This window comes from Zygosaccharomyces rouxii (assembly GCF_000026365.1).
Source record: "Zygosaccharomyces rouxii strain CBS732 chromosome F complete sequence".
In the NCBI taxonomy this organism is placed as follows: Eukaryota; Fungi; Ascomycota; class Saccharomycetes; order Saccharomycetales; family Saccharomycetaceae; genus Zygosaccharomyces; species Zygosaccharomyces rouxii.
In genome coordinates this window covers 1,013,728-1,034,653 of record NC_012995.1, presented here as the reverse complement: position 1 = coordinate 1,034,653, position 20,926 = coordinate 1,013,728, and the positions used below count along the sequence as shown (strand labels likewise).

The 20,926-nt window shown below is 39.3% G+C and overlaps 11 protein-coding genes across 11 annotated transcripts; 9 read left to right on the top strand and 2 right to left on the bottom strand.

Moving 5' to 3' along the window:
• Nucleotides 1-264: 264 nt before the first annotated feature.
• Nucleotides 265-2,352, bottom strand: FAA1 (long-chain fatty acid-CoA ligase FAA1; the record flags this gene model as incomplete). The annotated part of the gene is made up of 1 exon (XM_002497708.1): nt 265-2,352. One exon carries the CDS (start codon nt 2,350-2,352, stop codon nt 265-267), a length of 2,088 nt encoding a protein of 695 aa, XP_002497753.1.
• Nucleotides 2,353-3,318: 966 nt separating this feature from the next.
• On the top strand, nt 3,319-3,660 carry COA6 (Coa6p; the record flags this gene model as incomplete). The annotated part of the gene is made up of 1 exon (XM_002497707.1): nt 3,319-3,660. One exon carries the CDS (start codon nt 3,319-3,321, stop codon nt 3,658-3,660), a length of 342 nt encoding a protein of 113 aa, XP_002497752.1.
• A 469-nt stretch (nt 3,661-4,129) lies between these two features.
• HSP30 (Hsp30p) lies at nt 4,130-5,239 on the top strand (the record flags this gene model as incomplete). Its single annotated transcript, XM_002497706.1, has 1 exon — nt 4,130-5,239. One exon carries the CDS (start codon nt 4,130-4,132, stop codon nt 5,237-5,239), a length of 1,110 nt encoding a protein of 369 aa, XP_002497751.1.
• A 326-nt stretch (nt 5,240-5,565) lies between these two features.
• ZYRO0F12628g (uncharacterized protein) lies at nt 5,566-6,483 on the bottom strand (the record flags this gene model as incomplete). Its single annotated transcript, XM_002497705.1, has 1 exon — nt 5,566-6,483. The coding sequence occupies one exon, from the start codon at nt 6,481-6,483 to the stop codon at nt 5,566-5,568; it is 918 nt and encodes a 305-aa protein (XP_002497750.1).
• Nucleotides 6,484-8,187: 1,704 nt separating this feature from the next.
• On the top strand, nt 8,188-9,519 carry ZYRO0F12606g (cation diffusion facilitator family transporter; the record flags this gene model as incomplete). The annotated part of the gene is made up of 1 exon (XM_002497704.1): nt 8,188-9,519. One exon carries the CDS (start codon nt 8,188-8,190, stop codon nt 9,517-9,519), a length of 1,332 nt encoding a protein of 443 aa, XP_002497749.1.
• A 2,229-nt stretch (nt 9,520-11,748) lies between these two features.
• On the top strand, nt 11,749-12,843 carry SPS4 (Sps4p; the record flags this gene model as incomplete). Its single annotated transcript, XM_002497703.1, has 1 exon — nt 11,749-12,843. The coding sequence occupies one exon, from the start codon at nt 11,749-11,751 to the stop codon at nt 12,841-12,843; it is 1,095 nt and encodes a 364-aa protein (XP_002497748.1).
• An 801-nt stretch (nt 12,844-13,644) lies between these two features.
• Nucleotides 13,645-14,154, top strand: RPL20B (60S ribosomal protein eL20; the record flags this gene model as incomplete). The annotated part of the gene is made up of 1 exon (XM_002497702.1): nt 13,645-14,154. One exon carries the CDS (start codon nt 13,645-13,647, stop codon nt 14,152-14,154), a length of 510 nt encoding a protein of 169 aa, XP_002497747.1.
• A 378-nt stretch (nt 14,155-14,532) lies between these two features.
• DGK1 (diacylglycerol kinase) lies at nt 14,533-15,480 on the top strand (the record flags this gene model as incomplete). Its single annotated transcript, XM_002497701.1, has 1 exon — nt 14,533-15,480. One exon carries the CDS (start codon nt 14,533-14,535, stop codon nt 15,478-15,480), a length of 948 nt encoding a protein of 315 aa, XP_002497746.1.
• Nucleotides 15,481-15,888: 408 nt separating this feature from the next.
• NOP58 (RNA-processing protein NOP58) lies at nt 15,889-17,448 on the top strand (the record flags this gene model as incomplete). Its single annotated transcript, XM_002497700.1, has 1 exon — nt 15,889-17,448. One exon carries the CDS (start codon nt 15,889-15,891, stop codon nt 17,446-17,448), a length of 1,560 nt encoding a protein of 519 aa, XP_002497745.1.
• A 281-nt stretch (nt 17,449-17,729) lies between these two features.
• SNU66 (U4/U6-U5 snRNP complex subunit SNU66) lies at nt 17,730-19,133 on the top strand (the record flags this gene model as incomplete). Its single annotated transcript, XM_002497699.1, has 1 exon — nt 17,730-19,133. The coding sequence occupies one exon, from the start codon at nt 17,730-17,732 to the stop codon at nt 19,131-19,133; it is 1,404 nt and encodes a 467-aa protein (XP_002497744.1).
• Nucleotides 19,134-19,603: 470 nt separating this feature from the next.
• SLY41 (Sly41p) lies at nt 19,604-20,914 on the top strand (the record flags this gene model as incomplete). The annotated part of the gene is made up of 1 exon (XM_002497698.1): nt 19,604-20,914. The coding sequence occupies one exon, from the start codon at nt 19,604-19,606 to the stop codon at nt 20,912-20,914; it is 1,311 nt and encodes a 436-aa protein (XP_002497743.1).
• Nucleotides 20,915-20,926: the final 12 nt, after the last annotated feature.

Sequence of the window (20,926 nt, the reverse complement as noted above, 5' to 3'; positions counted from 1 at the left end):
GGGATTGAATGGTAAGGGCTTTTCATTCGCGGTCTGCAGATGGTGAAATCGTAGATTATACCTCTTCCCGTTTAATCGCTCATCTATTTGATTTTTATTTGGTAATAGCATGCAGTTTCATACACGGGGAACAAACTCTCAATTCAATCTTAATCTTAAAAAAAAAAAAAAAAAAAAACTGGCACACAAACCTGAATTAAATTGGGGAAATTAATTTATTTATTATAAATCTATAGAACCAATTAGTGACAAAATGCAAGGAAATTAGGCGTATACTTCGTCGACCTGGTCTTGAACGGCAGCCAAAATTTCCTTTCTCTTTAGCTTAGCAGCAGCGGTGATGTAACCACTTTGAGGAGTCCATTCACCGTCAAATAGAACAACACCTTGCAACATCTCGATCCCTTTTAGACCTTGGCTTTTACCTGACTTCAACAAATTCTCTAGAACAGCGTTACGCAATTTGTTATCTTGGTAGTGAGATTCAACAGTTTGATTTTCATTTTTCAGAAGACCTAGTTGTTGAGCCAATTGTGTAATTGGACCCACATTTGGAACCACGATACCGACCGGTTTCACCTTGTTCTGATCCGCATAGACACAGATGTTATCGACATAAGAGTTGGACCTGTAAATGGATTCTAGTTTCTCTAAAGCAATATATTCACCATTCAAAGTCTTGACCAAGTTCTTCTTTCTGTCAATAATACGTAATTGACCATCTGGTGTCCACTCGGCAACATCACCGGTTTGGAACCAACCATCCTTTGTTAGAGCATCATGGGTCTCTTCTGGATTCTTGTAATACTCGGAAAGAACAGGGTCACCTTTAATCCATAATTCACCCTGGTTGTTCTTAGCGAAATAGCCTAGTTCTTCTACGTCTACTAATTTACCAGTGATTGCACCGGTTAACGTACCTGCATAACCATATTCAAATCCAGCTGGTTCCAAGACAGTTGCGTTAGCACAAGTTTCGGTTAAACCATAACCGATCAACATTGGACAAATCACATTGCTAATGAACTGTTGAGCATCAATACTAATTCTGGAACCACCGTTTAGTATATATCTTAGGCAACCACCAGTGGCTTCCTTAATAGGTCCAAAAACCATGTTACCGACGGCATCACCACCAGGGATATGATATTTTTTCATGCCGAGTTTAGCATGGTAAGCTGACCAGAAGATTCTTCTTTTGAAACTTGGCAATTTAGAGATTTGAGCCAAAATACCCTTTCTAACGGTTTCCCAAACTGCAGCAACTCCGACCATAACAGTTGGTTTCAATTCAGCTAAATCACCTTTACAATTACGCATGGAGCCATTACTCAATGTTTTCACAGTCGCATATGACAAAAGTGAACCCCAGTAGAAATTCAACAGTTCAAAAACCATTTCGAAAATGTGAGCTAATGGTAAGAAGCAAATGATACGATCTTTAGCGGTCACCAAACCATCAACGTTCACCGAAAGACCACCAATACCAGAAACTAAATTGGCATGCTTTAGAACAACACCCTTTGGATCACCGGTAGAACCAGAAGTATACATGATACATGATAAATCTTCTGGTTTTGGTGGATGAGGATCGATTTCATTCTTAGCACTTTCACCCATAGCTAAAACCTCTTCAAAACTGTAGATTTTCACATCAGGTCTAATTTCCAAAATTTTATCCATGCTTTCCTTGGCTTCCTTGTAGTAAAGACCATTTTGTCTTTTATCCTTTGGATCGACTTTTTCAAAAGTAATAATGTACTTAATATCCTTAGCCGTTTTCAATGGATTGATCAAAGTATGCAATAGATTGTTATCCGTAAAGACAGCACTTGTATTTGTCTGCACCATTGAATGTAGCAAACCACGTTCACCTAAAGTATCATACGCAGTCACTACAGGAATAGCTTGAGATTGTGCCGCTAGGAAAGTTTTCATCCATTTGTGAGAAGTAGCGGCATAGATGTGTAATTTATCAACACCATTTGGTTGTAGACCCATTTTAACAAAACCACGGCCTAAATTGTGCATGATGGAGGTCAACTCGTTATAAGTGTTACCATGGTACTTGGTCATTTCGTAATACATCCATTCCTTTTCTACTTGCGTTTCTTTACCACCAACTTTTTTGCTAACCATCTTCTTTTCGACATGAATGTCGATCAAATCTCTCCATGCCATAGCAGGAGCATCGCCCCTTTTAGTGAAACATTCCAATGCAAACTCATAAACAGTGTTACAAGTTGTGTTCAATGGTCTCTTAACTGGAGCCTTGACAGCATTACGATTTCTTCTTGGAGCAGTCTCATGAGAGTTTGCTGGCTTTCCGACTTCTACAGTGAACTTAGTCATATTCAATCTTGATGCAATGCAGTACGCACTAAAACCAAATCAAATAAAATAAAATAAAATAATAAAATAGAAGAATGTGAGACGGAGTTGACAAAGACACAAGTTATAACTTTCCTTTCCTTGCTACGAGAAATTATAAATCGATCGCCCTTTTATCTCTCGTTTGGATGGGTGTGTCGTCTTCTCATATGATCATTAAGGGCTACGAACAGTAAACTTGTTGGATTTTTTTTTTTTTTTTTCCGGCCCAAAAAGTTTTTTGTTTTGTTTTTGCTATCAACAATCCGGGTAATATTTTCCACGTGTTTTTCACGTGTTATGCGTACACGTGTTTTTCACGTGTTATGCGTACACGTGAAAGTCATGTGTATGTTTTATCGTTGTGTACGTTTGTTTTTCCCTTGGTCACTTAGAACGAATCGTCCATGAGATTTGACCTTTTTTGCCTGTACAAAAGTAAAGGTCCGTATATATCTCTCCCTAGCCCTCCCTAGCTGACTATACTGGGAAGTTGCGCTGCATAAGTATTAGCAACTGCATCCTTCTCCCTAATCAGCTTACTATTCTAATCAATATACGTTTCTTAACTAATACATACTATCCCGTTTATTGATTTCCCCATGTTGGCCGGTGCCTTGAGACTTCCTGCAAACAAGGAAGATCATGCCCCCGTACTTATTAGTCGGGACGGGACAAGCAGCCGCTAACCAGCCCTGACAGCTTAGCGTACTTGCTGTAGTTGCTCTCTTGTTATTCAGTGCATATGGATTTGGAGCTCATCGCAGAGCAGTGCAAATCATGTAGCGTGAAAAAAAACTAAAAAGAATGCACACCTTCATTCACCTCATCACATTTAGAAATACATACAAAGAAAACCAAACAAACCACACAGTGTAGCGCATAGCATAATATAGCATTGCTTAGGAAAGCATATTGTAGTATAGTGATAGTATAGTATCGTGTAGTATGGGATGGTTTACTAAAGATAACGATGACAAAATGCCAAACACCCGTTCCCAGCGTAAGCAGTGCTGGGATTCAAGGGACGAATTCTTTACATGTCTGGACAAAATTGGAGTTGTTAATGCACTGGATCCTAAGCGTTCAAAGGATGTTTCAAAGGAATGTGGTAACCAAGAGCACTCATTTGAAGAGAATTGTGCAAACAGTTGGGTGAAATATTTCAAGGAAAAGAGATTAGTCGATTATCAAAAGAGACAATTTTTGGAGAAGGTGGAAAAGGATAATGCACAAGTCGTTAATTTGACTCCATCATCGCAGTTAGAGGGAACCCCTAGAAATCGTTAGATGTGTGCTTACTCACCCATCATAATCATTAGAACCATAGTCATATTGATCACAATATCTACATTCTCCTGATTTTTTTTCTGTTCCTGGTAACGGTATATCCCTCTTTTTTCATATTCATGTAAGTAGTGCGCTGTGTATAGTCGAGCTCATCGCATCTCATCGCATCTCTCATACCTGCATCTCCCTTTCATCGCAAGAATATACTACATACATAGAATTTACGGGGGGGTTAGAGTATGGATGAGGGACATCTGGGGTGAGTCCTCGAATCTGCTATTATTATTATTACTATCTTATTTCTATTTTTATTTTTATTGTTATTGTTATTGTTATTCAATTTATATTCTAGCCAGGATTGCCTGGGATGAGTTGGTATATAAAGATGCGATACTTCTATGTGATCTTCTACTTTTAGGATCTTTCCCTTTCCTCAAGAGTCTGGTATTTTCAAATTCACCAGAGATAAATGTCATCCCCAATTGAGCAACCTTTAGTTAAAGCTGGTAACCAAGCTGTCCACATTAACAGGCCTCACGGTCTGGATTTCCACATCACCAAACGTGGTTCTGACTGGTTGTGGACAGTCACTGCGATTTTTGGTTTGTTAGCTGTTGTCTACGTCTTATTGTTCTTTGTTACCCAAGTTAGAAATGGTTCAGGTTTGTCAAGGTACTCCTTGGCGGCACCATTTCTCATAGCATTCTTTGAGTTTTTTGCATATTTTACATACGCTTCCAATTTGGGTTGGACGGGCACGAACGCTGAATTCCATCACATTAGCGTGAGTAAGCCTGTTACCGGTGAGTCTCCAGGTATTCGTCAAGTTTTCTATTGTAAGTACATTGCCTGGTTTTTATCATGGCCGATTGTGTTGTTCCTTCAAGATTTGGCGGCTTTGTCTACCATCAAAAGGGATGCCTTGGGCAGTGCTTCCGTCCTGGACTTGATTCACAGTTTGTTAGTTCAGATCTTTGGACACTACTTTTGGGTTATAGCACTTTTGGTCGGTGCTTTAATTCCATCTACTTATAGATGGGGGTACTGGACCATTGGTGCATTTACCATGTTGGTTACAGAAGGGCTAGTTTTACAAAGACAGGTCCAAGCTTTGCGCACTCGTGGAATTTACCTCATTCTATTGATGTTCATGTGCTTGATTGTCTGGTGCTACTTCATTGCTTGGGCCGTCTCTGAAGGTGGTAACAAAATTCAACCAGATTCTGAGGCTGTCTTCTATGGTATATTGGATCTGGTCGTATTTGCCATCTACCCATCAATTTTAGTATGGATTATTACCGTAAGGGGTGAATGGCCTGAATTCAGCCTCAGGGGTGGTACTTCTGGTGCTTATGCCGGGGATGCTCCATTACCACTTGGTGGGAAAGGTGCTGCTGCTCGTAGCGACTCAGCCGTTCATAATCCAGAAATTACTACTCACAGAGCAAGTACTAGTGACGAGTTGCACTACGAAAAGACTGATGGTCCAAACTCTATCAGAGATTCTGGTGAGACTCAGGTTCCCAGAAACTCCATTGCTGCTCGTACCGAACCAGAAACTGAGGATGAGTCTGCTTAAAAGGATCAATTCCAAATTCCTAATACACTGATCTCCTAATACCTTTTCCTTTTCATTTGCTTTTGCTCTAATAATTGTTTGTCGTCATTTGTTCGAAACACTTGATGCTTTTTTTCTGTTTTTCTAATATCTTAATACATTTTCATGAGTCACTTACTCCGAGCTAGGTTCAGCCGTATATCAGTTTGAGTCAGGGTATAGTAGTAGTAACGATAAGTTGAAAAAAAACCTTTGAAATGTCTATAACCTAACCTATATACAACCTAAATACATAAAAGAACCAATAAAACGCGATAGTTCCGATATCATAGTGAGTGAGAATGTCCTTAGTTGTTACCACCAGCACTGAAGACTTCAATTTGAGCCTTAGAACCGCTCTTAGCAGTGACCACACAGAAGTCACCACCACCAGCACCGCTAGAAGATTGTTGACTGCTGACACTGTTAACAGAGCCCTTGGATGGGTCGATAGAGCATGGTAACCCATCACAGTCACCACCATCACAGGTAACCTTGATACCAAAGTTTGGTTTGTTGTTAGCCAAGTTACTACCAGTGTAAATAGGATTCCAACCGATCTTCACAAAAGTGTCACCGTTGTTATCTTGGTTAGCACCTGCAACGTAAGGAGCCCAGTTACCTTGAGCATGGCTCTCATCACCCCATTGGCATGCATCTTGAGTGGAAACACCTGGTGGGTTGATGTAGTAGTGAGCAGCAGTAGATGCGAAGTAGTCAGGACCTGGAACAGCTAGAACTTGGTTACTACCACCACCGACATTTGTTGGGATCAACATGTTTTCGTTACCTGGCAAAACGGTTTGACAGAAGGCAACATCGTTACCGGCATTGTTTTGAGCAGAAACAGTACCAGCACCATCATAACAGTAGTCCTTGTTTTGGTTTTTCTTTTGCAAGTTACCACTGTCATCACAGTACAGACCACCGTTTTGGGAGCCTGGGTATGAGTAAGTGGTAACAGAAGTATCCCATTGACCCATCAATTGACCTGGTTGACAAGCGTATGGGCACCAGGATCCTTGAGAACAGGTTTGATCAGGGGACATAGCCCAGCCAGCGTTTTGGCCACCAGTTTGAACTGCGACCATACCATTGTAATTTGGGAATTGGCAAGTACCACCACGCTTAGCGTGCATGTGTTGGTGACCATCTTCAGCGGCCGGAGCAGCGAGAGAGGAGGCGAAAAGACCTAGAGCGACGAACAACTGGGAGTTGAAAAGCATTTTTTAATGAGTGAAGAATAGTTAAATTAATGAACTTAGTGAATGGGGTATCAATAAAATTAGTTTTTATTGTAAGGAGTGGACTGTTTGTATTCCTTGGATATTTTGTCTTATCTTTATAGATGCAGATAAATGATAAATCGAATCGAGAGGTATGAAGACTGGTGGCGGCATCTCTTATATATGATTTCAAACACCTTCTCCCCCATCATTTTTTTTTTTCTTTTCATCAAACTTTGAATCTGCGGTATCATAAAGTCATAGTGTAATAGTTTCTTGATTATTCAAAGGTGGCGTAACAAAAGCGTCTAGACTTAACGATTCCTCAACCAGACCCAATCACCTCAGGTATTACTAGCCCCATTGGTGTTACTTTACCACTCCTATTACTATCACTTCGGATACTGTCACATCGATCATGCATTAGAACATTAGAACTCACATCCCACTTCGAGTAGCCGGTTTTTTCTTTTTTTTTTCTTCTTTCATGATTTCCTCCCCCGCCATTCTTCTCGAACACAATGACTGTCGATCCTGGCCAGAATTCTTCGTATGCAATTCATGTAGTTACCTGATGCAGCAATCACCGCCGGCTATTTGTTCGGCGAAATTCAGGATTTACCATACAATATCTATTGTACTTTTTTTTTCTTTTCTCCATTTCTTTTGTTTCCAAATACCCCGTGGAATTTTCGCAGAAGTGGTCTTTGAAGTCTTCGAGACAGAAAACTAGTAAGTCTACTCGAACCGGAAATATAATTCCTCGCTCAAAACGGTAAGGAAATTCGAAAACTGTCTATCCCGGTGAGTTCCGGAGCTCGCTCGAGGTCGAGGTCGAACATCGAGTTGAAAGTGGAATAGGTTCCGAGTTCCAAATTCTCCAGTTCCCAGTTCCTATCGTTTGACACGTAAGGGGACATCATTGGGGCTTAGTAAACGGCCTTCATACAAAGTCTAGCCATCGACTCACATACACATATGATGGGTAGAGGAACGAAAATGAAGGCTGCCGATGCAGGGGGAATGCATGTGGTGCTCTTTTCTTTTTTCCTCGTTTCCTCTTCTTAAAATAATATCACGTGCGGATACCAAGTGTTTCTGTCACGTGTAATTGGAGATGGTTTACGTGATAAGTGATATGATTTGGGTGTAAATCACTCCGAATCTGATTTCGGCGCTCCTTTTAGCCGTAAGGCTGTCCTTGGCAAATATACGCAGAACATTCTTAAGGTTACCCGCTTGAAACTACTGTAATTTTATATCAATACTGCTGTGTAATCTTTCTGAAATTGTGCACTACGCAGATAGCAAACACAGGTCGTGGTTTTGACGCATGGGCCAATCAGTGTTGAAATAAATCGTCGAAAAGCTCTTGAAAAGCTGTATCTTCTACGGTAGCATAAACCAGTGTTGCCAATTCCTGCAACTACTCTCCGTTTCAGCTAAACGTATTTACATACTTAGACTCCTTTGATCATATTTGACGAGCAGGATATTTTTCTTACTTGTGTCAAGAGGTAAGGGTAATCCATCGAATTGGATTATTAAAACGTATAGATTCTCTAAGCACCCTGATGAATACAAGGTCTATTGTGGAATTACACTGACAATAGCTATAAAAGATAGTTCTTCAAGAGTGATATACTCTGTGCCTTAGTTATCAAGAATCTTAGCTAGATAGACCTATTGGCTGCATCTCCCATCATGGTTACTCTAACAGCCAAGGAATTTAGGTTGATCTCGTTATTGGCGTTAGATTCGATTTTCTTTCTTTTAGAAATTACAATCGGATATATGTCAAAATCATTGGCATTAATTGCAGATTCTTTCCACATGTTAAATGACGTGATTTCATTGTTAGTTGCGCTTTGGGCAGTCAATGTCTCGAAGAATAGAAATCCCGATTCCAAATATACGTATGGCTGGAAAAGGGCCGAAATTTTAGGAGCCCTTGTCAATGCAATTTTCTTGATTGCATTGTGCTTTACCATTTTTGTCGAAGCCTTACAAAGGTTATTAGATCCCCCCAACATTGAAAATCCTAAATTAGTTCTTATTGTCGGTATTGCCGGATTGTGTTCAAATATTGTAGGATTAGCCATTTTCCACGATCATGGCCATTCCCATGGTGGTAGTGATCATTCTCATGGTGATGAAGAACATCATACCTCGCATTCGCATTCGCACGCGGATGATGAATTATTGGAATTGGAGAGAGAACAAAATTTCTATCAAACCATTGGTCGTAATGCTAGTAATTCGAGTATTGATCCATCTAATGATAATATTGGTGACATTTGGCCTCAAAGTGTTGTTGAGAGAATGTCGACTGAAAGTACGGGTTTGTTGGCCAGACAGAGAGAATTAGAAGCAGCTTCGCATCTTAAAAAAGACCATTCAAAATCTCCAACTTCTCTGAACATGCATGGTGTATTCCTACACGTTGCAGGCGACGCTCTGGGTAACATTGGTGTGATCCTTGCAGCTTTAGTTATTTGGAAGACGGACTATTCTTGGAAACAATATACTGACCCTGCCGTTTCACTAATTATCACTTGTCTGATCTTTGCGTCTGCTTTGCCATTATCAAGAAAATCGGGTCGTATTCTTTTGCAAGCAACACCTTCTACGATTTCAGCTGATGAAGTTAAGGCTCAAGTATTAAAAGTTCCTGGTGTTCTTTCTGTTCACGATTTTCATATTTGGAATTTAACTGAATCGCTTTACATCGCTTCCATTCACGTTCAAATTAATTCTACACCTTCGCAATTCGTCGTTGTTGCAAAATTAATTCGTAGTATATTCCATAACTACGGTATTCATTCAGCTACTGTACAGCCGGAATTTCTGGATGATGGAGAAAGCCCGAATGTAACTACAAGAGATACGGATCCTTCTCATCAAGTAATGTCATCGACAATGCCATCAACGCCAGAAGCCCCTCAATCGTCTTACGGTGCAACTTCGGTAGAATCGCACTGTTTGGTAGATGAAGTCGCTAACTGTAACACCGATAACTGTTTATCTACAAAATAATAATATTATTTGAAATTGAAATTGAAATTGAAATTGAAATTGAAATTGTTTATAGAAATTTATAAAAAAAAGAGCCAGCCAGGAGTGTTTAAAATGATAATGTTAGTGAAGACGTTAATGAAAATAGGAGGAAAAAGTGAGGATGATAAAGTATAATACAAATAAAACATTGAAAATTGGAATCAAATCATATCTTGTCGCCAGGGACAATAACCCAAAAAAAAGGAAGAAAAAGTAACCGAACCGTAAGAATAATTTGTTAAAATTGATAAAAAAGCAAAGGTTTTCATTAAATGTTCGAAGAACTTTAAGTCCGACGACGTTTGTTAGACTTTGTCTTAAACCGGATTGTTAGCGGCTCCATGGAAAAGTCAAGTCTTGATACCTTTGTTGGTGTCGAATCTACATTAAGAGCATAACAATGCCTATTTTGTTTCAATGGTGTCTCTGGTACAATAGGCCTCTTGAGTCTTGATGGGGTCGATAGAATCATGGGGTCTGACATTTTTTGGGAAAATAAAATGATAAAATATAAGTATAACGAATGGATTGTTTCTTGAGCGAATGCTTGGTTTCGTAAAAACAAGTACGGGGAAGACCAATTGATACGAGTTTGGCTAAATTTTAGTCAATGTCTTGCCCGTTTATATATGAATTTCTAGTCCATTCGAGCGTCTCGAGCCGTCAAGTTCTCGAGCCGTCAAGTTCTCGAGCAATCAGGTTCTCGAGCCATTTTTTTCCTTCTATGAGTGACGCGTGCGTAAATTCTGGCGATCGCATAGCTTAGTGTATCCAGCCATGGGTATTGTTTTTCCTATCAATCTCGACAATACAGACAGCCGTGTATTCGACGACTCTACTGCGTTGCTTCTCATTTGTCCGAACAAGTGTTGAAATATTTCGATTAGTATAATACGGCCAGCCCGAAAAGGAATGGGGTGACCTAAATGAGTTGTTTCGCCCTATTCTTTGACCCGATTAGGAAAACGATCTGCAACAAGATTTACATATTAAGCCCTCGAGGACTACAGGCAACCTCCGCAACTATTTCCCCTCAACAATACATACATACATCATAATAAAACTATTTGCTTATGTATCATGGGTCAGCATCTAGTATTGAAAATTTCTTCAATCTACTACTGCCTTAACCACCTCTCTGCTTCTCATCTTTCCAAGAGAAAGAAAACGGCTTCGATGATTTTCATTGTATAATGGAAATTGCTGAACGACCTCTTGCTTTCAGGAATGATTAATCTTTGAAATAAAAACGACTCGTTTTAAGTTCCGGGGAATGTCCTTTTTATCGTTCATTCCTAGGTGGTAGGAGAGTCTCACGAGGTCTCAGAGACACCGTTATAGTACGGCTGTAAAACGGTGTTTTTCTTCTTCACTGTTTGTTTACGTATTGTTATGTAAATAAACATATATAATCGGCCTTGTTGTAGGAACGCGAACAGGCGAGCCAAGATGTGAAGTAATTAAGAAAGCTTGCATTTGATAAACATTGCTAGGTGTCTACATCTACCGAAAGGGTCATAGTCATTTATGCCCCAGAAAGAATATTTGTCTGATCGGATTAATCTTGAAGTAGAATAGAAGGCGTTTGATAGGGTAGACTAATTTGGAATAAGGTAATATTTCGTGAGAGTTATAGACGAAATAGGCTACTGTGAGCACCTATATAAAGGATGTGCAATCATTAACAAGAAAAGGTAAAATATGGACATGACATTCTTTTTGATTTGTTCTGGAAGACTGACATTCCCTCCCACTTCCATTCGAACGATTTTTATTTCGCTAAATGTCTTAATTAGCTTCGAGAAGACATAAAAAGGAAGTTAATCAGTTCTTGTGATATAATATCTTTATGATTTCTTTTGTGTTCAAGCATTGATATTCTTCGGAGTTTTAATTTTCTTCCCTTGTGGGGGTCCCCGCGGCTAGCGGGTTCAGCGGCAGGCTAGAAGAAGAAAGGGGATCTCCGAAGAAAATAAGCTAAATTAAATTAATATGGAACACAAAAGCTTTTCGAGGGGGGGGGAGAAAAAGTATAAATAGACCATAAGGAACCAATTTTCATTTACACTTCTCCCGTTTACTTTTCCTCTTCTCCTTCCTTTCACATATAATCACACAGACAAGGCCAGTTTTCCTTTAGCTACACTAAAACAGGTTGTCTATTATTTTTTATCATACAACACACATCTACAGCTAATTAACTTAACAATGCCAGCATTTCATAGAAAACACTCTTCCGGTAGTTCAAAAAATCCGCCTGTTTTACTTTCATCAGAATCTGCTTCACCTTCAAACGTTGCATCTAATGTAGCCGCCCAAGTTGAGAACGCAACTGAAAAAGTACAAACTCAAGTGGCAAATGTTACAGAACAAGTTGAACAACATGTCACAGTACCTGAAAGGAAGAAGGCAATTCCATTGAAAACTGTTGATCATATTAAATCTTATCCGCTGGTTCAAGAAACTCGTTCATTTTTACAAGAAGTTCCTGCGGCTAGAATTTTACATGCTAACACTAAACCATGGTTGAAATCCATTTTAGAATCCAAAATGATGCAAATAGCTTTACCAGTGACTAATACAGTTGACACTATGGCAAATTCTTCATTAAATTTAACTGAAAAAATTGTCCCATCTCTAAAGACAAAGACGTATCAAAAATTGGGTGAAGAAGCATTATTGCCATATACTTATACAAAGAAATATGGTAAACAGGCTACCGATAAGACTCTGTCAATTGCAGACCAAAACATCTACCAACCTACTCATAATCAAGTTCTTAAATTTAGAAAATATTACAACGAAAAGCTTTATGATACAAAGGGTAAACCATTGGTTAGAAGTTCCTTGGATCCCTTAACTGCACCGCTAAACAATTTTTTCCAGAATAATTATGTTAAATGGTTCCCCAAGGGTGAAGATGTACCAAAAGATGGTTATTCAAGTGAATTGAACAGAAGCGTTGCCCTAGTGATTAATTTTTTTTCTAGATCAATTCCTGTTCTTGAGAAAAGTGTAATTGATACTGGTATGATGCCATGTCATTACTTTATTCATGCAAACAAAGTTCTTAATAAATCCTTGGATAAGCAACCAAGTTTAGGATTTAAGGATTCATTAAACGGTTCTAAGAATGCCATTTCGGAATTAGAGAAGGAAGCTGCCGAATACATCAAGAGTCATGGTCCACAAAAATTGTTAACAAATCCATTTCACAATCAAAAGAAGAAAGTGAATAACGTTGTGGAACAAGGTCAAAATGCCATCCAAGACCGTGTGGAGGAAATTCAATCCCACGTTTAATGCACCCGTTCAAAAGGTCGGAAATTTTAGTGTTTTAGCATTTTAGAATTTAGTAATCTTTAGCGTCCTTTAGCACCACCTTTTAGCGTTAACATCTGCAGTGTCTGCAGCGTCTGCAGTGTCAGCGTCAAAAGTTAAATGCATATGAATAGTTAAATAACGAAAATATTTTGAAGAGATATATACACTAAGAGTAAAAGCCACGTGCTGTGGGATGGAAAGACTAGTTTGACTGTTTTGTGTTCGTACTATCTCCACCCTTACATTCTCCTGACAATCCATTCACCCTTGTACTTTTTTCTTTTATTTCGAAGTGGATTCTTTTTTTTTCAGACGATTCGCGTCGTTGTGTGAAGACGTGAGTCCCTTGTAAAGAGCTAGGCGGAAGGACCGCAGGAGGATAGACGGAGCGTTCCCCGTTGAGCTAGGCAGAGCGCTCTGCCCAGGCGAGGAACCGCTTGCCGGAAACCTCCTGCTAGCACGCGAAGGGGACCCACCGCACATTGTCCCCTCGGTATGGGGAGGACAGCGCGAGCCGAGAGCCCGTTTCATGACGCTAATGGATGATGAAAAGTTACACTGACAAAAATCAATCATCTTGGTAATTGGTATTGACAGTACGGTAGTACCGGAAGCACAGATCAAAAAGTGAGTATATTATTGAAATACTGATGAATAATTAAGAGAGAGGTAGTTGTTGCAATGCGATGTTACTCGGCTGACAACTTTTCTCTTTCTTTTCGTCTGCTAGACGCTTGAACGAACAGAATATACTAACAAAAGATTAAAATAGTGGCTTACATGAAAGAATACCAAGTTATTGGCCGTCGTTTGCCCACCGAGAACGTTCCTGAACCAAAGTTGTTCAGAATGAGAATCTTTGCTCCAAACGAAGTGGTGGCTAAGTCTCGTTACTGGTACTTCTTGCAAAAACTTTACAAGGTCAAGAAGGCATCTGGTGAAGTTGTTTCCATTAACCAACTTCACGAAAACCATCCAGGTAAGGTCAAGAACTTCGGTATCTGGGTTAGATACGACTCTAGATCTGGTACTCACAACATGTACAAGGAAATCAGAGATGTGAGCAGAGTCGCCGCTGTGGAAACTTTGTACCAAGATATGGCCGCAAGACACAGAGCTAGATTTAGATCTATCCACATCCTAAAGGTTGCTGAGATTGAAAAGACCGCCGATGTCAAGAGAAACAACATCAAGCAATTCTTGACCAAGGACTTGAAATTCCCCCTACCTCACAGAGTCCAAAAGTCTACCAAGACTTTTGCTTACAAGAGACCATCCACTTTCTACTAAGCGAAGGATTAGTATTAGTCTCATCTATAAATTTTTTCTCTTTTCATCTCTAATCCTTTACTGTTATGTATAATCAAATCAGTTTTGTAGATTTTAAAACAAACCAAATTTAAGCGTAGGTTGGAATACGTACTAATACTATTAATATTGTCGTTGTTAGTATTATTATTCGTACCGGCGTCAAGTTGGTCCCTTCACCGATAGATCTTCACATTCATTGCGGGTAACACCTTAGTGGCCGATTAATTCGCTTGATCATTTCTCGAGATGCGTAAACATCTCAATCAATAGTATCAGCACATAGTTAGACAGGTATTACAGTGATAACTAGCTCTACAGTCTTATTAACCCCGTCAAGCTGAATCATTAATTCAGACCATGGTTCAAGAAGTTAATAATATACCGAGTTCAAACGGTTATCAACGTCACTCTGAACAGGATTCCCAAGGTACGTACAAAGGTAAAAGAGAGAATGTTGATTCAGCAGCTAATAGTTCTCCTCAACCAAAGGAGACTAGTAAAACTAAAGAAATTTCATTGAAATCCCACCAGTGGTTTGGTAACTTTATCGCTAAAAATGAAGTTCCACGTAAGTCATTTCATTCATCTATCGGATTCATAACGTTATACCTTTACACTCAAAATGTGGACTATACAAAAATCAAGTGGCCATTGATTTATGCGTTTATCATTATAGGTGCATTAGATTTATTAAGATTACGCTGGCCATTATTCAATAAGGCTTACTGTCGTACAGTGGGTGCCCTAATGAGAGAAAAGGAAATCCATGGTTATAACGGTGTTCTTTGGTACCTTTTGGGATTGATCTTTTCATTTACGTTTTTCTCCAAAGATGTGGCTGTAATTTCACTGTTTCTATTAAGTTGGTCTGACACTGCAGCATCCACCTTTGGGAGGAAATATGGTCATCTAACTCCTAAAATTTCCGGTAACAAATCTCTAGCCGGTTCCCTAGCCGCATTTACGGTAGGTGTGTTCACATGTCTTGGATTTTACGGTTATTTTGTACCTCACTACCACTATGTGAATCGTCCTGGTGAGATTGCTTGGAGTCCAGAAACGAGTTTCTTGAGTCTTTTCGAAATTTCATGGCTAGGTGGGTTAGTAGCCGCATTAAGTGAAGGTATCGATCTTTTCAATTGGGATGATAATTTCACAATTCCATTTCTATCTTCAATCTTCATGCACTGCGTTATTGTTGCAACTCAAAAATCCCATCCTAAAGTACACGCTGCTACACAAGCTGCTATTAGTGCTGCTCAATCGATGCATTTAGTTCCTACTGGTACAACTTCTACTCTATGAAAAGAGACCCACTTGAACACTCCTTCGTATATTTTGTGAGGTCATTGAGAAGGAAACAAACTGTAAATTAGTGCTAGAACTCCTCCATTCCTTGACTATATTTATGTATGTACGTCTGTTATTATTATTATTATTATCATTACTACGATTACCCGCGATGAGGTATCACATGATATTCACGTGTACAATGTTTGGTCTGTTGTCACGTGCACTCAGGTCCCTCTTGATGAAATTTTTCAAAAAAATTTTCAAAGCTCATCGAAAATTTTTGCAAACTCATCTCATCTCGTATTATCAACTGTTAAAAGAGTTAGCAAACAGATAGTAACACGAAGAGCCTTTGGGAGAGCTTTTATTTTTGACTTCCATCCTATCTGTAATTACTTTCATTTCATTGCTCCACTGGCCATGTCTTACGTGTTGACTGAAACGTCTGCCGGTTATGCACTTTTAAAGGCTTCCGACAAGAAGATTCACAAGTCCCCCAAGTTGATCCAAGACTTGGATTCTTCTGAAAAAGTCTTGGATGAATTTAAGATCGCTGCCTTTTCCAAATTTAACTCTGCTGCCAACGCTTTGGAGGAAGCTAACTCTATTACTGAAGGTAAAGTTACTCCACAGCTACAAAGCCTTTTAGATGAAGTTAAAAAGGACAAAAAATCTACTTTGATTGTTAGTGAAACTAAATTGGCAAATTCTATTAACAAACTGGGTTTAAACTTCAATGTGGTTTCGGATGCAGTTACTCTAGATATCTACAGAGCTGTTAAGGAGTACTTGCCTGAACTTTTGCCAGGATTAACTGATAATGATCTAAACAAAATGTCTCTTGGTTTGGCACACTCTATCGGTCGTCATAAGCTTAAGTTTTCCGCAGATAAGGTTGATGTTATGATCATTCAAGCTATTGCCCTTTTGGACGACTTAGACAAAGAGATCAACACTTATTCCATGAGATGTAAAGAATGGTACGGTTGGCATTTCCCTGAATTGGCCAAGATTGTTACTGATTTAGTGGCCTACGCAAGAATTATCTTGACTATGGGAGTTAGATCAAAGGCAGCTGAGACCGATATGAGCGCCATTTTGCCAGAAGAAATTGAAGAACGTGTTAAAGCTGCAGCTGAAGTTTCTATGGGTACTGAAATTACCAAGACTGATTTGGATAACATTGGTGCTTTGGCCCAACAAATTGTGGATTTTGCTACTTACAGAGAACAATTGTCAAACTACTTGACTGCTAGAATGAAGGCTATTGCCCCTAATTTGACCCAATTGGTCGGTGAATTAGTTGGTGCTAGATTAATTTCTCACGCTGGTTCTTTAGTTTCATTGGCTAAGTCTCCTGCATCTACCATTCAAATTTTGGGGGCTGAGAAGGCACTCTTCAGAGCTTTGAAGACTAAGCACGATACCCCCAAATACGGGTTGTTATACCATGCATCTCTAGTTGGTCAAGCTACCGGTAAGAACAAGGGTAAGATCGCTAGAGTGCTCGCCGCTAAGGCTGCAGTTTCACTACGTTATGATGCATTGGCAGAAGACAGAGATGATTCTGGTGATGTTGGTTTGGAATCAAGATCTAAGGTGGAAAACAGACTTTCACAATTAGAAGGTAGAGATTTGAGAACCACACCAAAGGTGGTGCGTGAAGCTAAGAAGGTAGAAATTTCAGAAGCCAGAGCTTACAATGCTGATGCTGATACTGCATCAGCTGCTCCAGCAAAATCTGACGCTGACTCTGATGACGAAGAATCTGAATCTGAACAAGAAGAGAAGAAGGAGAAGAAGGAGAAGAAAGACAAGAAGGAGAAGAAGGAAAAGAAAGAAAAGAAGGATAAGAAGGAAAAGAAGAGAAAGAGAGATGAAGATGAAGAAGATTCAAAGGAATCAAAGAAATCGAAGAAGGACAAGAAGGAGAAGAAAGAAAAGAAAGAAAAGAAATCAAAGAAGGAGAAAAGCAAATAGATGGCTTCATAGAGATTTAATTGATTTTTCTGTAAATTAGCGAAGATTTAAAGACTGAGAAAATATTAGTACGATCATTCGAAAGTAACAACATGGCTACTTTACCTTTTCATTTAAATACAGGTTATACTAATTATTAATGGTATAGTTAGCTGTGTAGACTTTTCATGTGATATCTTGAGTGCGAAACTTTATTAGTATGGCGCGATGAGCTTGATTCACTTTAATACAGGCATCACAGCGAAGTAGTTATAGAAAAAATTCCTTGACATATTGAAGCCATGGCTGATGAGATTAATCTTTCTCTTGAAGAGACTAATGCCATTCGAAGACAGCTTGGTTTAAAGCCTATCGAACCTGGACCTAAATCTGAACAAAAGAGACAACGTATTGAACGGAGACCAGAACCCAAAGAGACCAAAACTGACAATGGTGGATTCCAGTTCATGGATAATGATAAAGTCAGCGGACTACGCAAGAGACTAGCCTCTTTGAGAAACTCACCAAGCTCGTCCCATGTGCAAGAAGATGATAAAGATTGGTTAAGCAAGATCGGGACTCAGAAGAGACATAAACCGATCAAGGTGATTCATGAAGATGAACCAGAAGAAGAACTGCCATCTTTGAGAATCTCCCATGGAATTGATGAAATCGATTCGAAAAACGGCGTTGTTCTTACACTTAAGGAACAGTCTCTAAACGATGAAGATGGAGGCGATGATATACTAGAGAATACGGTATTGACTCAATCACAAAGAGATCGTGAAAATATAAGGTTGAAGAAATTGAATAAGCATAGAAAGTTCAAACCTTTGCAAGTGTCAAGTTTCGATCTGGATAAGGATGAACGGTCGAAGGATAACGATGAGACAGTGGTAACAGTGGGCGGTGAAAACAAGGTTACTGAGAGCAAGCCTGCTGCTGAAGGTAAGATTAAAGTCGAATTTGATGAGCAGGATGATGAAGATGATAACGACCACCCTACAGATTTCCAGCCTGTCAAAATTAAGAAAAGAAGCAAAAGAGACGTTAAGTCGAGGGTCAAATTACCATCCAAGATCCAACCGGTGGCATTGATAGATGAAGATGAGGATACTGAAGAAGCCCAGGAGCAAATTTCAGTTGCATCCAGACCACTGCTAAAAAACAGAATACAGACACCACAGGAGATTGCCCAGCAGATTCAAAGGGAAAAATTGGAAAGGCAGGACAGGTCTGCAAATCTCGCACAAGTGAACAAGAATTCAGATCTAGTCATTGACGAAAATGTGCAATTCCTGGAATCTCTGAGAGTGAATATAGTGGAAAATGAAAATAAAGAGCAAGAGCAGAAAGAACAAGAAGGCCCCAAGCCAGTGGAAGTTGCGGAGTCCAGTGTCCCTGCAACTACAGAGTCGCAAGCCCTCGATTTCTCCACAGGGCTTGCATCAACACTGCATTTCTTGCAAAAAAAGGAACTGCTGCCGTCCTCAAATGACGTTAACCAAGACCCCAATGCAGAAATTAACTTAGTGTACCGAGATGAAATGGGTACTCCACTGACAACGAAGGAGGCATACAAGAGGTTGTCACAGAGATTCCATGGTACAAAAAGCAACAAAAGGAAAAGAGAAAAATTTGAGTCGAAATTACGTGCAAGACATAATGGAAACACTAATAATAGCGAGAGGGAATTGGAATTGTAATGGTTTAGCTCAAGTGGGTTACCGATACTTATAGGGAAACCGGGCACTGGAATCTTGACTCCGAATGCAATTGCAGTCTCAATTAGAAGGACTAATCCAGCCATGCAGCAAACTTGCAGTTTCCATTATGGGCATCCATTTCCTCATTGCAGTGGCGATGAGCTCGATTTTTTTTTTTCACCGAAAAATAAATAAACAAACAACGAGAATGAAAAAAAATATCACTATTATTTGAAAAGATAAGTTCCAAGGAGATCTCCTACACTCAAATTCTTGTTGATTGCAACAGCATCTGAGTTATTGTATTTGTTTGTTTGTTTTTCCTTCAGAATTTTTTTTTCTCTGCTCCTTCAGGATACTAGTTTAATATATTTCTACTAGTTTCTTCAACTTAGAAAAATACCAACATCAGAAGTTCTCCTGTCACTGAGACAGCTCTGCACTATAGTATTATTACTTCTACTGTCATCATGATTACTACTCAGAGTACTACTCATAGGAGACTATCGGTAAATAACAATGCATATGCCACTGAGTCTACGCAAGCGAGAAAGCAACAGGATCTACTGGATAGACCTAAGCTATTAGTCAGAGGCCAGGGACCTCTGAGTCGCATAGCACTTTGCAAACAGAAGTTCGTTGGTTTATTCCCCCAAGATGTTCAAAGGTACTTACCTGAAGTTGACATCAAAGTTACAGCCATCTGTTTAATTTGGTACGTGACTTCATCTGTTTCCAGCAATCTTTCCAAGGCTATTTTGAAAGAATTTACACATCCAGTAGCATTAACGGAATTGCAATTTTTAGCAAGTGCCCTGCTGTGTGTAGGTTTCATTACTTTGGTCAATTATTTGCAGAGACCTGGTTTACAAACAGGCCGTTTAGCAAGAGCTTGTTCTAACTTCCCTGAAGGTATACTGCCCTGTTATTTGGATGGTAATTTCAAGGATTCCATTTCAGGGAAGTTTTTAGTACCCTGTAAAATCGTCTTGATGACGACTTTTCCCATGGGGATTTTCCAATTTATTGGTCACATTAGCACTCACAAGGCGACTTCTCTGATACCTGTTTCATTAGTCCATTCCATAAAGGCACTTTCGCCCATCATCACAGTTAGTTATTACAGATTATTTCAAGGCAGGCAGTATAATCCAATGACTTACTATACACTAATACCGCTTATTATGGGAGTTATGGTTACTTGCTGGGCAACCCATGGTAGTAGAACTCCAAACAGCTCCTCGAATAAAAACTTACAAATGGGATCAGGTTTCATTTTCGCATCATTATCAATGTTAATCTTCGTATCTCAAAATATTTTTGCCAAGGGAATTCTAACGGTTAAACGTAATAGAGGAATTTTACCTTCATCGTCGCCAACAACTTCAAAGAGGAAAGAGGTTTCCCCACTACAAATTGATAAAATTACCATTCTTTTCTACTGTTCATGTATGGGATTTCTGCTAACATTGCCACCATTTTTAACAAATGAATTATTTCAACATCAAAGCGTTTTCCAAGATTTAAACGGTAGAGTTAGCTCACTAATCGTATTGCATGGCTTTGCCCATTTTCTTCAAGCACTACTGGCATTCCAGTTAATTGGTATGTTATCTTCGGTCAATTACAGTGTGGCTAACATTATGAAACGTATTGTTATCATTCTAGTCGCTTTAGTTTGGGAATCGAAATTAAATGTCATTCAATTAGTCGGTTTATCTATGACACTTGGCGGGCTTTACGGTTATGATAAATGGGGTTCAAGATCTCCAGTGAATTAAGTTGTCTATTAT